Source organism: Merops nubicus, unplaced genomic scaffold, assembly GCF_000691845.1.
Source record: "Merops nubicus isolate BGI_N331 unplaced genomic scaffold, ASM69184v1 scaffold49335, whole genome shotgun sequence".
Lineage (NCBI taxonomy): Eukaryota > Metazoa > Chordata > Aves > Coraciiformes > Meropidae > Merops > Merops nubicus.
In genome coordinates this window covers 10,768-27,117 of record NW_008611258.1, presented here as the reverse complement: position 1 = coordinate 27,117, position 16,350 = coordinate 10,768, and the positions used below count along the sequence as shown (strand labels likewise).

The 16,350-nt window shown below is 44.8% G+C and overlaps 1 protein-coding gene across 1 annotated transcript in view; it reads left to right on the top strand.

Moving 5' to 3' along the window:
- The first annotated feature begins 2,121 nt into the window (after positions 1–2,121).
- Positions 2,122–16,350, top strand: part of LOC103773771 (nuclear receptor subfamily 1 group D member 2-like) — an 18,287-nt gene continuing 4,058 nt past the window's right edge. The window contains 7 exon segments of the mRNA XM_008941147.1: positions 2,122–2,400; positions 2,402–2,523; positions 4,435–4,523; positions 5,472–5,616; positions 7,209–7,825; positions 11,443–11,628; positions 15,450–15,660. Of these exon segments, the coding sequence (XP_008939395.1) occupies positions 2,318–2,400; positions 2,402–2,523; positions 4,435–4,523; positions 5,472–5,616; positions 7,209–7,825; positions 11,443–11,628; positions 15,450–15,660 (1,453 nt within the window). The 5' untranslated portion in view covers positions 2,122–2,317.

Genomic DNA, 16,350 nt, shown 5'->3' with positions numbered 1-16,350 from the left:
TACCCCCTCCGCCCGGCTCCCCTCAGCGAAGCCGCCGCCGTGCGTGTCCGGGGTTGCCTTGTCCGCTGCGCACCGGGGCTGCGTTCTGCGGGGTCCCGGGGTGCGCAGACATCTCCCGCCGTGTCTCTGGTGTTTGTCTGAAGGTGTCCCCCTGCGTTGCTGCGTATGAGACCCAGCTTCGAACTGCGGGTCAGACAAAACTGGGGAGATGTAATTTCTGAAATAACACAAATGGGAGACGACTCTTGTCTGTGGCACAGGCACGACTGCCGAGCTCTCGAGGGTGCGGGAGCAGCTCAGCCATCTGGGGCTCCCCAGGCTTTCAAAAGGGGTGAAATCCCCCATGGACATACTCTTTCCGTGGGCCCCTGTGACGCTGGTGTTACCTTTGGGGAAAAAGAGCATCTCATTTTATAAGGCAGGGTTTAAAGATACTGGGGTGAGATGGCAGCGTGGGGAAATGTGGACCGTGTTTGTGTGCCCTGCTCTGCCCCTGGCCGATAAGGATGGCGCCTGTGGAGAAACGGGGTGCCTCCCTTGGACCTGGTGGACTCTGAGCTTTGACCTGGCACCTGGCAGAGGCACGTGCAGCGCTGGGGATAGCAGGGCCTCCGTCAGATAGGTGGTACCTCACACCAGCACAAGCCTTTGGCAGTCGCTTTTTCTTGTGCCGTTGCTGGACACGTGTCAACCTTACAGTCGTCCTTTCTCCAAAAACCCGACCCGGAGCATGTGCTACGCTGTCAGAGCATTTCTTAAAAAATCTGTGTGGGAATGACCGCAGTGGTGGGGAGAAGGGGCACCAGTGTCCAGGAACGTGATAAGCCGTCTGTGCAGCGCACGTGTCACACGGTCACTTGATCTGACTTCTGCTCTGCGGTGGCTCTGCTGGGGGCTCCTCGGCTGCACACGCGGCAGGGTGTTGGTGGCGGTTTCCTTGGTAGAACAAAATTAAATGTTAAAGAGGAAATGGGCCAGTAGAGCTGCCTGAGAAATGCTACAAGGACTGTTATAGCTGATGAAAGTAATGAAAATTCGTAAGTCAGAATTTCTTCCTGCAAACGGCGGTGCTCCCAAGGTTGTGTAACACTGCTGCCTGGTAGGCACCACAGCCTTCCTCTGTGAGGAGGCGATGGCTGATGTGAGGGGCTGCAGCCCTGCCCTGCCGTGCCAGCTCAGTCCATCGAGGGCTCTGCTGACACCAATGCTTTTTCATCTCCAGAAGGAGCCAGTGCATGCCCATTTTGGAGCTTTTTATGTCCTACTGGTGTCTGGAGTTCCTTGCTGCAGTGTCCTGAGCCGTTTGTGAAGAGACTTTTCAGAGCAGTACATACACAAAACAGGAGAAACTGAGGATAGTTTATTTAAACAGTGACATGGCTTTCGCTGTTGGAATTTTTGTGTGAAATATCAAATGTTTTTATATTGGCTTTTGAAATGCTGGGTCTTGGAGACAAACTCAAATGAGGTGAAAACAGTGTCTCTTGCTTACAAGCAAGAAGAAGGAGCCTGTGAAAAACCAGAAATGCTCACAGGTCTGCCTGAGGACAAAAACCTGTTTTATCTGAGGGATTCTCAAGCGTGTCAGATGGCAAGATGCGGCAGGACAGAGACTGTTTGCAAATAGCAGCCTGGCAGTAGGCGTTTACTTTAGTTGGAGTGTGCTGGAATGCCACAGAGGCTTGCAGCCGGGCAAATGGTGTTCCATGGGCTGGCTGGCTGCAGGGCTCTTTCCTCCCCTTGCCCCCTTCCTTTCGGCATCGTGAGCACCTCCCAGACTGCCCTTTCTGTGCGCCTGGCACGTAGCCTGCACTGACTCTTTCTCCCTGCCCTATTTCTGTCCCTAACCAGGCTCGTTTGCATTCAGGCTCCACAGCGCTCTGAGATGCTGTCTTTGCTGTGGCTCCAGATGAGCTCTGCTGGGAGGGCAGCCAAGGAAACCCTCCATGGGCAGCCCCATGCCCTCTCCCTCCTGCCCCATTCTCCCAGCACCATGGCATGTGGCTCCGTCTTTTGGTTCTGACCTTTCATCTTGACTTGGATCGGAGGAGTCTGATAAGATGAGCGACAGGGATGGGGCAGAGTGGGAGGTCAGCCATTGAAAAGGAATGGAGAGAAGCAAGCTTGAGGGAGGCAGGGAAAGGAGTGCACCCAGGGACACGTGATGGCTGGGTCTGGTGGTGCTGGGTCACGGCGTGGCTCACATGGCAGCGGTGCATGTCTGCTTGTTATGTCACTATGTGCTGCCTTTTTTTCTTGCCTCAGGGGGTGTGATAGCTTACATCAGCTCTTCAAGCTCGGCATCTAGCCCAGCCTCATGTCACAGCGAGAGCTCAGACAGCGGTTTCCAGTCGTCCTCTTCGCCTGTACCATCTTCTCCAAACAGCTCCTCCTCGGAAAGCTGCAACGGCCGAAGCAGCGAGGGCTCTGACGGGGCACCGAAGGGCAATCGCCTGGAGGAGACTATTAAAACAAACCAGTCAAGTGTTGGTGGTTTGACAAAAGGCCATAATGGAGTCACAAGTAGGTTTGATGCCAGTTCCTGAAACGCCATTTTCATCTTATATGTTACAACCCCGCGTATTACGGCCGGGTCCTCCCTGTGGCTTGCTGGGAAGGCACACAGCAAAGCCCCCGTTTTTCTTTTTGCCTTATATGTGTGGTAATGCATATGGTATTGCCATACATGTGCCAGTGGGCAGAGGTCCCAATTGCTGCTAACTTCAAACAGTTCATAAATACTGCTCAGCTTTACTTCAGATTTTACTAGTGAAAACTGATCTTAATAAAAATCAAAAACACTCTCTTAAAAAGATGCAATGAAGTAAAGGGAATGGTAACCAGAAACTGCTTTCAGGAGTGATTATGGAGCAACCTTGCAAATCTCATTTGTCTGTTTTTTTTTTCATATTCCCTCCCCTGCCCCTTCATCTCAAATTTCTTTGAGGAAAAAAATAAGTTACCAAGACGTTATATTTACACAGCAGTAGTTGAGACCTTTATCTTTTTGGTTCCGAGTCTTAAATTGTGGATGTAAAAAACTAAGTACTCATAAGCTGAAACTAAAGGATAGCCTTTTAAAATGCATTTAACGATCTAGCTCCAGGTATTTGCTTCACACTTTTTTTTGGTAATTGGAGAAGATCAATGACCAGTGATACGATGAACTGTATTTGAACAGTTTTGGAAGGGCAGGAATCAAAGAGAGTGGTGGGAAGAGTGATTTTGACAAATACTCAGATGGAATTTAGACTAGTCTTTTGAAAGCTGAATTCTTTTATTGGCAGAATTGTTTTATCATTTTGAATTGTTACAAAGCTAGAACAAGTATCTAAGAGTTCTGCTTTAAAAGTCTCTTTTCTTAAAGTGTCATTACTCCAAGTACTTAGTAAGAACCTTTACTTCTCTTAAAAAATCGCTAGCAGCTAGATTTTTCGCATCGGGGCAGAAGTTCCTGAAGATGAAGCCTGATGTAAATTGTTTAAATAGATAGATAACATTTTTAGTTCAATACTAGTCCTGTTAGGGGGAGGGGGGCAGGGGAAGGAAATTTTGTGGTTTGGAAAAAAAAAAAAAAATTTAATTCCTCTTTAGAAATGAAACCAAAATGTCAAATAAATTATTTTTCTAGTGGAATGTGGTTCTGTGGGAGTATTTCCAGCACTCTCTGTTGCTCAGTGTTAAGGTAACTTTGTGGTTATTGGAGTCACTGGTAAAATTCCCATTGGCTTCAGTGAAACCAATGTTAGACCAGCACTTAGGACTTGCAAAAAGTCTATTGACAAGCTGAAATAAAATGTGAGAAAAACCTTCAAAACCTGAACCATAGAAGGTATTTCCAAATTCAGGTGTGCAAGCATACGGCTCGGGATAGGCCCTCAACTGAGTAGACTTTACATATGTAGATGTGGATGAGTTACCAGCCCCAAATTGTTACCAAATAGGTAGCATGTATGGCTTGTTTGCAACATAAAATAAAGTGTCCTTTAGTATTTCTGTTTTTAAGAACAGATGTTTATTCTCTGTCAGGGAAACTGTAGCCTTTCGACAGGTGTACTTGTCCTGCTTAAGCCCAAACTTTGGTGACCTGGTTAAGTAAATTGTCCTTTTAAAAGTGTGTGAGAGTAAGCAGACTTACTTTTTCTACAATTGAATACAGTGCTACTGTGATTGAAAGCCCAGTGAATATGTGCTTTCTCCCTGTTCTGTTGTGTGCTTCATGTCTGTCTTTTTCCCCCCCTCCCTTGCATTGGTACCTTCTGAACTGGTCAGGGTTTTTGCACATTCGTGTTGTCTGTTCCTCTGCTGTAATATTTTTGTATGTTGAGCTGACGTGACATATTTTGCTTTTAGTCCAGGTTTTAAAAGCTGGAAACATGTTCCTGCAGTTGTCATTGGTTTTCTATACCCATGACTTTTCTGTTCTGATTCTAGAATTTAATGGCATGGTTCTTCTTTGCAAAGTCTGTGGAGATGTCGCTTCAGGATTTCATTATGGTGTTCATGCCTGTGAGGGCTGCAAGGTGAGCTATGTTTCTGCTCACCTTTCTACTGGTGAAGCGTTCAAGTTCTCCCCATTGGGGAAAAGGGGTGGTACTTCTGAAAAAATACTGGTATGCTTGTCTGTTGAATCTGAGAAATTTCAGACAGTGTAGAAGTTGTAGGAAAACACAAGACTACTTGTCAACACACAGGATTTTCCAAGATCTATGGGTTACTTTCTGTTCTTGCCCTTGTCCAAGCCTGCCTGACCTGGACAGCACGGCAGGGAACAAGAACTGGATACAGAGGTGGTGAGGACCATGTATTGCAAGACATGTGAATGTTAATTGCATTAAGAGATAGTGGGCGTGAGTCGTCACCTGGGCTGGGACACAACAAAACAGCTTTGGAGGAGCAATTCTTTACCATGGGAAAAGCCAGGACTGGGTGATTGCACATGCACACATCAGTAGATCTATATTTTCTGATACTGCGATACTGCAAATTTTATGTTCTGTGAAGAAGTTTATCAGCTTAAGGGTTATGTGAAGGATCCGCCTTTGAAGGTCATGTGGTGCAACAGGATGGTTTTGTTGCCAGACTGTGGAGATTGAAGTCAAATGATCTGATGTTGACTTTTGTCTTTGCACTTGGTGTTACAGGAGATTGAGGACATGTCTTATAACCTTTCAGTACAGTGATAGAGGTAATACTGGGCGTATTTTGCTCTTAGGTGCTTACTGTTAGTATATTCTGCAGTTAGAAATCATAACTCGTTTGTATTATACACAGATCACACACAAAAGGGAAGTAAATAATGAGGAGCAGCAGCTTCAAAATACTTGGGACCGATGGCTCCCGAAGCAGCTGATGAGACACTGAGGTTTTCTGTGCTTGCAGAGAGGTGAACCTTGGCAGAAGTATTTGACATGTGCTGTAATAATAGTTGTGGGGTTTTGTTGTTTGTTTGTTTGTGTGTGTGTTTACAGGGTTTTTTCAGAAGAAGTATTCAGCAAAACATCCAGTATAAGAAGTGCTTGAAGAATAACAACTGCTCGATAATGAGAATGAACAGGAACAGATGCCAGCAGTGTCGTTTCAAAAAATGCCTCTCTGTTGGGATGTCAAGAGATGGTACGTTCCTCACTGAGCAGCGATCCCCTGAGACGGGAGTGCGCTGCCCACCTCAAAACCAGTTGCTGAGGGTCTCAGCGGCAGAGAGCATAGCCAGCCCTGTTGGGAGGGTTGGGAGAGGTTTCTTGCCCAAGAGCATTTAGATCCGCTCACCTTGCTCTGCGGCTCCTCAGCTGGTAAGGTCACGCTGGGTGCAGAGCGTTCCTCCCGTCTCTGGAGGCCGATGCCGCGCAGCGTGCTGCCATGGTCTGTTATGGGGTGGGTGGAACAGGAGTCTCATTTTTGTTTTATTGAGTTAATATTTATAGCTGTATCCTGCCTGAATCCCTGAACCTGAACAAGACTCTTGTCTTTTTATTTTTCATTTGGTTTAGTTTGGTTGATTTTTCAGTGAAATGGAATTCTGCCCAAGTTGATAACCTTAATCACTGTAGAGCCTAGAGTTAGGCTTGAGTGCAAGAGGTGAGCATATATCCGCTCTCTTATTTTTTTTCTTGAGGGAAGGGGGAAGGCAAGGAGGAAAGAGTAATATTGAGCTGCATCGCTGCCCCCCCCCTTGCTGACATCTACTCCTTGTGACTTCTTAAAAAATGTAGTGCTGAAAGTGTAGTTCATTGGTCTGCTACCACGTGCTGTCACGAACCAGAACTCTTCCGTTTCACTTTTTAATTTTCTCTGGGTGTTTATTTCACAAGAACTAGGACTCTTGGGCTGTTACTAATTTAGTGGGTGGAGCGTTAAAACTTATTTTAAATAATTGTTCCGAGTTCTTGTCGTGCATAGGAGTTATTTCATCCCCTAGGCGCTTGTTTGCGCATGAGGTTGCACCTGCTTTAATGAAAGAGATTTAGTTACATTAATGATGGGCTGCTGCGTGAGCATAATTACATCAGTCGAAACTGGTTATAAGCCCTTGTAAGGCTGTGGTTGGAGAGGGTGGTAGAAGCAGTTGTAGATTCCCTAGGACAGGGTCATAGGGCCTGCAGCCACAATGATGCCCAACCCCTTGCCAGCAGAAAATGTCCTTGTCAAGGCAAAGTTATCAGGAAAATTTGCCAAGGTAAACTTCATTCAGCATGGATTCTTCTAATTGTTATGGCACATTATATAATTGGTCCATGAGGAGTTGTCTTGTAGGACTTGTATTCAAATATATGAACTGTATTTAAGTTCAACTAATTGCCAGCTCCCAAAGTTATACTGATTTAAGTGATCCTGTCTTAAAGCCTGACACTTAATTAACATAGCTGTGTGTATAGTCCATAGTCAGTTTTGTAGCAAAAGGGGAAAAGGTTTTAGAGATCGTGAGCTTTAGACCTGCATTCTCTTTGGGCATAAACAACATCATATAATTCATAGCTCATGCCTGTCCTGTGCCCAGGAAGCTCCTTGATTTCAGTGGTAATGCCCATCCTGTAGTATTGGTGAGAATGGTTAGTGTCTGCCCACTAGGGTGGGATTTTTGGCTGGGGTGTATTTTTTGTATCTGTGTGCTAGTTTTTCACTTTGGTTTGATGCCTGTGTCTGCTGCTAATACTTTCAGGATTCACTTGTAGTTTTTTTTCCCACTTTTCATTTCTCCAACTTGATAGCTGTTCGATTTGGCCGTATTCCCAAACGTGAAAAACAGAGGATGCTGATTGAAATGCAGAGTGCCATGAAAACCATGATGAACAGTCAGTTCAGCGGTCACTTACCCAATGAAGCATTAACGGAACATCAAGATCAAACACCTCAAGAAGACCTTTCCTCCAAGCCCAAACAAGAGCGGGAAACCATCAAAAGCCCTTCCCCGCCTCCTAGTGCTGACATGGCTAAGGAAGAAGTGATTGGTATGGTTACTAGGGCCCACAAAGACACTTTCATGTACAACCAAGAACAGTCCCAAAACCCATCAGAGATGATGCAGTCCCATAGTGGGGAGAGAATGTCAAAGAACACTGAGCAGTACATCTTGAGCAGCGAGCACTGTGTTGGTGGGCTCGGTGGCCCTCAGTACCCTGAAAGTGAGCAGCACCTTGGGGGACAGTACAAAGGGAGAAGTGCAATGCATTATCCAAGCGGGCACACCATGTGCTTCACAAATGGCCACTGTACGAACTTCGCCAGTGGTTATACTCCGCGACTGTGTGACAGGATCCCAGAAGATGGCTTTTCTGCAAACAAGAGTACCGCCTACGCGTGCAGCACCGGAGGAAGAATGCATCTGGTATATTGACATCGATTGTTTGATTTGGCTTGGCAAAGGGTTTAGTGATGGGTAGAGTTCAGCTGTGCCTCTTCAGTCCGTGAAGCTGCACAGAATTGGCACAAACACCAAAACTTGACCTGGTGACACAAGTTTGATAGCGCAGGTGGTGAGGGAGGGGAGTAATGGCTTGAGTTGTGTGGAGGATTTAAAATTGTACAAGAGTTGGGGTTTCCTCGTTTGTTTTTAGCGTAGGAGATAGACTGATGTCGAAGAGCATTGGTTGAAGAAAACACATATTTTTTTTGGCTGGCGTGGCTTAAAAATGAAAAGAGATGTTAGGAGGTTTATAAAGTCATTTCACTCAATCCTCTTGAAAACTTCACTTTAAAATAGTCTACTCAGTCAAATAGGCTGTATTTTCCTTAGAGGTATTTCAAGCACATTTCTGGGGAGAAACTTCACGACTAGGATTTTAAGCCAGTTTGTCTGCACACCTTGCTAGTGTGTTCTAAAACTGTGAGTGAATCAGTTGCTTGCTGAGTAGGCTTTTTTTTTTTTTTGTGGGGGAGAGGTGTGTGTTTTGTTTTAATGGGGATGGGCTGATTCTGTTACAGGCACTGTATATAATACAGGCTCAGTGGGATGCACAGGCTGTGTGTCCTCCCCTGTGTGTCCTTGGGTCTGAACAGAGGCAGGAGGAAGATGCACAGCTAAACTGCTTGAGAGAAGTTCAGGGTCTTTACTGTAGTGCTTACATAAGTGAGACTCTGAACATGCTTCTGGGTACCTCAGATGACTTTGCTGGAGCGTTTTCTCACTGAATTCTTAACAAGGATGCTTCCTGTTTTTGTGCTGGTTCTTGTTTTGTTTTTTTTTTTTTTTTTCCTTAACAGGTCCCTCCTGTTTGCCTTGCACTTTACTGTTTCTCTGTCATTCAGGCAACCGGTTCTGTGAGCCCCTTAAAATAGATTGTCCTTCTCTTTATCATTGGAACCACCTGGGATGAGAGAACATAACATCCTCATACTCATCCTGGGGTCCTGTTGATAAGTGTGAGCACCTGACCCTTCTGAAGTACTTGAGCTGCCAGTGTTTTTCTTTCTCCTAGTTTGTAAAGATTCTTCACAGGTTCTTGAAGGCCCCTGACAGCCTCCACACAGTAACCACTGTTTGTTTTGATGCTGGATTTCTTGTTTGTTTTGGATTGGGTGGTTTCTGTTTGTTTGGATGTTCTTCTTTTTTCTTTTTTTTTTTTTTTTTTTTTTTTTTGTGCATCTATGTGCTTTTTTTTTTTCCTTGTGATTTTTTTGTGGGTTTCTTTGTTTCTTTTCTTCAGCTATGGCATATGTGGACCATGCCATCCCTAGCAGGCTCTGACCTTAATTGGAGACTCCGGGCACTACACCATGGCAAACAATAATCATTCCCAGGCTTTCTTCCTTGCAGGGAAAGTGTGTGGAGTCACTACAGTGGCATTCTTGGCACTCCTGAGAAGCAGGGGCTAAACCTGTCTGTATGGGCAGGCAGGGAGTGGCTCTGTGTGCAGAGGCCCAGCCAGCCAGTCAGTCTGACCTGTGCATAGCAGCTGCAGGCAGGTTTAACACAGCTGATGAGGAGGAAGCAAAACCGAATCCAACAGGGCACTTGAGCCCCCCCTGCATCCCTGACACGAGTGAGGATTTTGCCAGAGAACTCAATGAGAGCAGGATCTGACCGAAATGAGTCAGTAACAGTAAGGGAGTGTAATTAGGCTCTGACCCAGTACAGGGAGAGATATTTAGGGGGTTGGTTTTTTTGCTCAATACAACCAGAAAGCAGAACAGGTCATTCCTGAAGAGGTTCCTCTGAAGAGAGCCAGTGACTGAACGAGCTGACGACTGCTTCCACAGGAAGCCTATCAGTTCAAGCAGCATCTGGATGACACTTAGTCATTTGGTTTAGTTTTAGGTAGTGCTGCAAGGAGCAGGGAGTAGAACTTCCAACTTGAGATGTTCTGATTCAATGACTCTTGCGCAGAGGTCTCGAGAGAGAGCTTGGTCATATAACGCAGGAGGGGTGAAAGTGGCAGTTTCCCCTTGGGACTGAGTGGCTGAGGGTTAGGGTAAGCCATTCTAAGATGAGACATTGAGGTACTTTTTGTGTCCAATTCAGAGCATGGTGCTGAACTAGAGATGCCTTACTTCAGAATACTGTGTTTTTAACAAGACCTGTGTGAACCGTTGCAGTATCACGGGCAGAGCAGTGGTTAATGTCTGCCATGCTTCTGGTTGTATGCCTAAACCTTTCCATTTGTCAAAATACTTCATGACTTCCAGTTTAATGGAAAAGGTCTTCTTCTGCCCCCAAGTAATCATTTGGGTTTGGGCATTGTCCTCAGACACGTGATTTACAGCTGAACCAAGAAATAGGCAATTCTCTTCCTTGTTTCTTGGAAGGAGCTCTACATATTGACCACAAAGTTAGTAAGTGATGTTTTGGGGGGGGAAATAAAACCTAAACAAACCAGAAATGTAGCTCAGCCAAACATTTACACACGTGTGTATGTACTTGTTGAATATGTTCTTGTAGTAGATACAGCTAATGCATCTTAGGGCCTTCCATGCAAAAAGTTACTAGGAAATTATCAGATGCAAGATGCCCTGCAAGAGCAGCATAGCTCTAAAGGAATTACTAAATCAGTTGCCCTGTTTTATCTGTGCTATGGTGACATTATGTAGCATTACATACATGGTTTAGTATACTTGTGAGGAATACTTACAGGGATTCCTGTCCTTGATGGTGACAGGTGAAATGAATTTTAAAAGGTTTAAACTTCATTAAAAGATATAAATTCTAGAAAGCAGAACTGAAAGTATCTCGGAGCATCTGGTTGGGTTTTACAGAGGGAATTTACTGGCAGTCAGCCTTGGCTGATATGTCTGATCTTATTGTAATGGATTCAGACTTCTCTACAGAAAAATCGCTGTACATTTGTATAAAAGAGAGTTTTGTCTTCCTGTGGCTGAGCAAAATGGGAATACCAGTTCCTGGGCCCTCCTTCAGTAATGCAAATAAAAGCAAACAGGTAGGAGAGGAAGGTTGCTCTGGTAATGAGGGTGTGAACCTGTGACTCAGGAAACCAAGGCTCCATGCCTTGTTCTGGTGTTGACACCTTTGTCACCTTGACTGAATCACTTCAGTTACCTGTAAATCAAGGAAGGAATATGAGAATGGATGTAGTAGTGACTGTGAGATTACAGTTGATTGATTGTGAAATCATGATTAATTGTGAAATTACAGGGATAGTACAAGTAAGAGAAATCCAGATGTCAGGCATGAGTGACATCAGGGAAGAATGGCATAACCTAGTTTCTCTCAAGGTTTTAGCTATAAACAGTGTTGGTGTTTCCAAGGTCAGTAAATTTAGAAACAGGCTGCTAATAACCTGCCATAGGGTTTTTATTGTGTGTTTGCTTTAAAGGGAGGGTGAGAAGTCCAGTTGCTTTGGGATTTGACTGAGGAGTGCTGGTGTTTTTTTCTCTGCATCACTATTGCAAAGTTTTCTTGAAGAATAAACCTGCTGCTTTCAAATATTTGCCAGTATTTGGAAATACATCTTTAAGAGCTGCTTTCTGCCTATGTTTTTTAACCATTAGGTCTGCCCAATGAGTAAGACTCCCCACGTGGACCCAAACAAGTCTGGCCATGAAGTCTGGGAAGAGTTTTCCCTGAGTTTTACCCCTGCAGTGAAGGAAGTGGTGGAGTTTGCCAAGCGCATCCCAGGTTTCCGAGATCTCTCCCAGCATGACCAGGTTAATCTTCTGAAGGCTGGGACCTTTGAGGTGAGACCAGTGTGTATAGTGCAAACCTGACCAGCTGTGCATCAGTCTTCACTCCCTTAAGAACAAAAATAAATAGAACTGGGTTATAGAACTGGGTTACATCAGGCAAAACCAGCTTGTTCGTGGATGCTAGCTCTGAGCTTTCTTTAAGCTGATGGTGTTCCAGTGCTTCTGTTTTGGTCAAATCTTGGTGAGTTGTCTGTCTTCCAAGTGGCTCAGAAGTGCTCAGGCCTTTCACCCTTTCCTCTTCCTTGGGCACTGATAAATGAGTTTTTTTTTATTTTGTATAGCAGAGCTTATACAAAACATCTGATAGCTACCTCTGTTTAGCCTGGAGAGATGCAGACTGCATCTGGAAGGGTGGATAGTTCAGAAAACTATGACTACTGAGTTTTGTAGAGGAATGTGTTTATTTCTCTGTATGTCCTTCTTTCTGGCACCGTGTTCCCTGCCAAAGCCAGAGCATCCATCCTGATCAGTCACCACTAGCCTTTGGTGGCAGCTGGGGGTTGCTGAAGCCTCCATCTTCAAAGCAGACACTGATTGCTGCATTGCTTCAGCTTTGTAGACACCAGGTACCAGCTGCAGCCTGACTTACTGTAGATTAATCCCAGCAGGTCCTTGTGGTTAATTTCACCCACTTGCAGGCATGACCTGTGTGTGAATTAGTGGTGTTAAATTGGGAATGATACCAGAGAGCTCAGTGCTCTTTTATAATTAGTGACCTTCACCAGGGGACCTTTACTTAAGGTTTTAGTTGCAGGCTCTTCGAGACTCTTCTGTGTTGGAGACCGTGCACATTTTATAGGTATTCAGATGTGAAGTTTAAACATAAAGGACCAGAGGAGATGAAGTCCCAAGTATTCAATGTTACTGTCCTTCTGGGGAGGGCAGTGTTGGTGATGCTTATGCTCTTGTTTACTTCATTTATTCTTTCGAAGAGGGATGCTAGTTTTCATATTTACGTGAACTGAAGATACTTCTCATGTAATACATTGGGTCTTTTATCTGCGTTTATACAGACCACTTCTAAAATGGGTAACTGCAGGGTAAGAAGGTACAGGTTATACTGGAAGACTTGGTGCCTGAAGTGTGTCAGCTTCTCTCTTCCTTCCATTTTCCCATGATGTATTTTTTGCCATTATTCTTGACCTTTCTCACCTAAAACTGCTGTAGCTAAGGGCTGTATTTTAATTTTTTCAGCTACAGCCTCTTAAATTGCTGTTCACATTACACAAAAATGTTGGTTCCTTCCTCTGTTGAGTGGTGTGCTGTCCAGTGTCCTTGAGGGGGGTGGGAAATGGGGTTTGGACTCATCCTGTAGAGTAAAGCCAAACCTTCATGTTTTTCAAGTAAGATGGTTTGTCTTGGCCTCTATTCACCTCAGACTTTTCTCAAGCCTCATTTGTATGCCTTTTTGCCAGTTACAAGCACTGCTGATAGGAAGGTTTCTAGATCCAGGGGAATTAATAGTAATGTATGGCTGCATGCTTATCCCTATTCACTTATAAATAAAAGAAACATCAATGATTTCTGTTAGTGAGCTGGTACCTGTAAAGGCCTATCTTGGCAACAGAAAAGTAAAACAACAACAACAAAAAAATAATGCTGCAGAGCAGTGGGGAAAAAAAATCCAAACCCACAGGATTAAGGAAACCATTGCCATAGAAGCAAAAGCATCTTGGAAGTCTGGTGCATACAAGGTCGTTTCTGTCTGCTGGGTAACTAAACTAGGACATCCCAACATCTGCATGTTAATAGGGGGACCTGAGTGAAAGTGCTGCCTCTGAGCCTGTTCTGGCTCTCTTGAGCACCAGTGTGTGGCTGCCTTGGCACTGTGCTTACCAGCACCTCATGTTCAAGGAGAGTTTTTTTGTCAGGGAGTAAGGAGACAATGTTGGTGCAGAAGCAGCGTAGCTGTGTGTATTTACACGTGTAAGCTGGAAAGCCAAGCCCTCTTAAAGCTGGGAGTACTGGGGAGCTCAGTATGTGCTAGTGATACTTTCATGGCTTTGTATTTGGGCCAGCTCAGAAACTGCAGATTTGAGCAGGTCCTCCCTCACCTCCAGAAGTCCCCACTCCAGATGTAGTTGATGGTAGAGCTAACAGGCCCCTTGGATCCACTGAGGTAGCAACTCAGTTTCTCCACAGACTTACAAAACTTGGTAATTTGGCTGCAGGTGGTGCAGAAGTGGACAAGCAGTTGCCTGTGTGGCAGTTTTGGTGGGCTTATATTGCTATGGTCAGGTGATAGGGTTATCAGTGTGCACAAATAGGAGTCTAGCTTGAAGTGAAATGGGATGAATCAGTCATATGCTATACCACAGTCTGAACTGTTCTTCCTTGGGTTAGAGTGGTGACATTGAAATCCCTAGGTGAGGTTTTTGCCTTAGTAGTAAGTCACCATAGCTTTATGGGCTTCAGTTTTGAATACCAGTGTTAATACTGGTTGCTCATCATTTAAAATTGATGTTTCTAAAGCCCAGTTCTATTAGGGGAATACCATTTTGAAGTGAAAAGTTGTTGAGTACCTAGTGAGTGCCTGCTAATGCACAGGTTCAGCTTTGTCTGTCTGCTCTGTCTCCTTTCGTCGTATTCTGAGGGCTTCTGCACCAGGGTTGCTGCACTCTGTAGTTCATGTTGTCAAAGGACATACAGCTTAGCTGACAAAGGTGAATAATACGTAGTGCTCCTCTGTCAGTCAAGATGACTGCCTATCATTTGGCTGTTAAAATTTAGGAGCAGATCATGTAATGTGCATGAATAGTGTTTGAACTCTCAAACATTTTCTTTTTTTTAACCCTCCCGTTTTAAGCTTGTCAAAGGCACTAGTCTTTGCTGAAAATCTGGCTCTCTAATCTGTAGTAAACATTTAAATGAGTGTAGTTACATAGGGTGAGAAGAGGCGACTGTCCCACCAAGAGATTACAGCAAAGCTGAAGTCTTAACCAGTGCCAGTTGGTTCATTTTCTCCAAATAAGAAGGCTGTTCTGTGTAGCTTAAACCTTGAAAATGTAAATAAGGTTGTTGAACGTGAGCAAATGAAACTTTACAAGCCATTCCAGAGGGAAAAATTTCACAGTACGACTGAGAAACCACAAGAGAAATTTCAGCCCAGAGGGGTAAGTTCAGCACATGTCAACTGCTCCAGCCCAGGTGCTTATACCAAGGGGGTATTCCCAGCTGCAGCTACAAACCAGGTGCTGTGTCAAGCCCTGCTTCCCAAGCCTTTTGAAGGCCATACATGTGGCTCCTTTCTGCCAGAGCTCATTAACATTCCTGTGGTTACAGCCATGGCATGGTACTTTCCCAAAGAATGCGTAGTGGGCCAGATCATCAGGTGGTGTAAATCAGCATTGTTTCAGTGGAGCTGCTCCAGTTTGCGCCAAGCGAGAACCTTGTTCGGTACCTTTGTTTTGCTCCTCATGTGTGGCCAAGAAAACATTTCTTTTAATGCTGTGTGTGCCCTTGGCTGTTTGGTGGCTTAAGCAAGTTGTCCTACTGGCATATTTATGAATGGCATTGTCTTTGTGGCTCAGGCCGTCTGAGGCTTAAATTTTAGTTTCCCTGCCTTTCATGTGCTGTAGCCTGCTCCCCTGCATCCACTCGCTGTTCTTTTCCATGATTTGTCTCTCAGATTACTGGGCCAGACCTTGCACTGGTCTTTACAGCTCAGTAGCATGCTGACAGTTTTGGTATGGAACGCTTATGCAGCAGTTAATGGGACAGTTTGAATGACATTAAAAGGTTACATTTTTTTTCTTGGCTTTTCTAGAAATGCACCTGCATTTATCTGGTGTCATTGTTTTTTCTTGGCCCAGGTTCTGATGGTGCGGTTTGCCTCTCTGTTCGACGCGAAGGAGCGCACCGTCACCTTCCTCAGCGGCAGGAAGTACAGCGTGGACGACTTGCACTCCATGGGAGCTGGGGACCTCCTCAACTCCATGTTTGAGTTCAGTGAGAAACTAAATGCCCTGCAACTTAGTGATGAGGAAATGAGTTTGTTCACAGCGGTTGTGCTGGTATCTGCTGGTAAGGAGAGAAAGTTAACTTGTACCTTTGCCATATTTTGAATATGGCTCTATTAAAAAAAAAATCTGTAAAACGGATACTCTGTTATTTCACATCTAAGTGCCATTTAGTCTGTTTTAAGATACTGTCACCCTGTAATTCACTTTCTTACATACCTGCTCCTTCTGATATTGCTGTTTGGAAAAAGGTGACAATGGGCGTATGCTGTCCTGCTACTTTCTGTAGAATGCAGAAATCCATCTTGTAATGCCCGGTGGCCGTTGAGAAGTGATTTGTCTGACTCATCTAAGTTCACAGGACAGCATCAGTGCAATCACTCCTGACTTGCACAGCCTAAGTCTTGGGATAAGGTGGTATTTTTACTTCCAAGTATTGTCGCTGAAGTCTATTGCGTATCTTACTTAAGCCTAAATCCAACAGTTTGATCTCTGCCTATGTCAGCAAGAAAGCCCTGTTCATCTGCATCGTGACTGCTTACCGCCGAAGGCCTGCCAATCCACTGACATCTTCATCAGCCTCATATCTTATTTCAGTCCCTGGACATACAGAACACCTTGGCCCAGATTCAAAGAAGGATTAAGCACCTACTTCTGTAGTATTATCTAAAGCCTCAAATTAGGCACATTAGCTCCACGTATAATGCCTGGAATACAAGATGCAGAATCCCTGCTTGCTGGGTGAGGAGCTCCA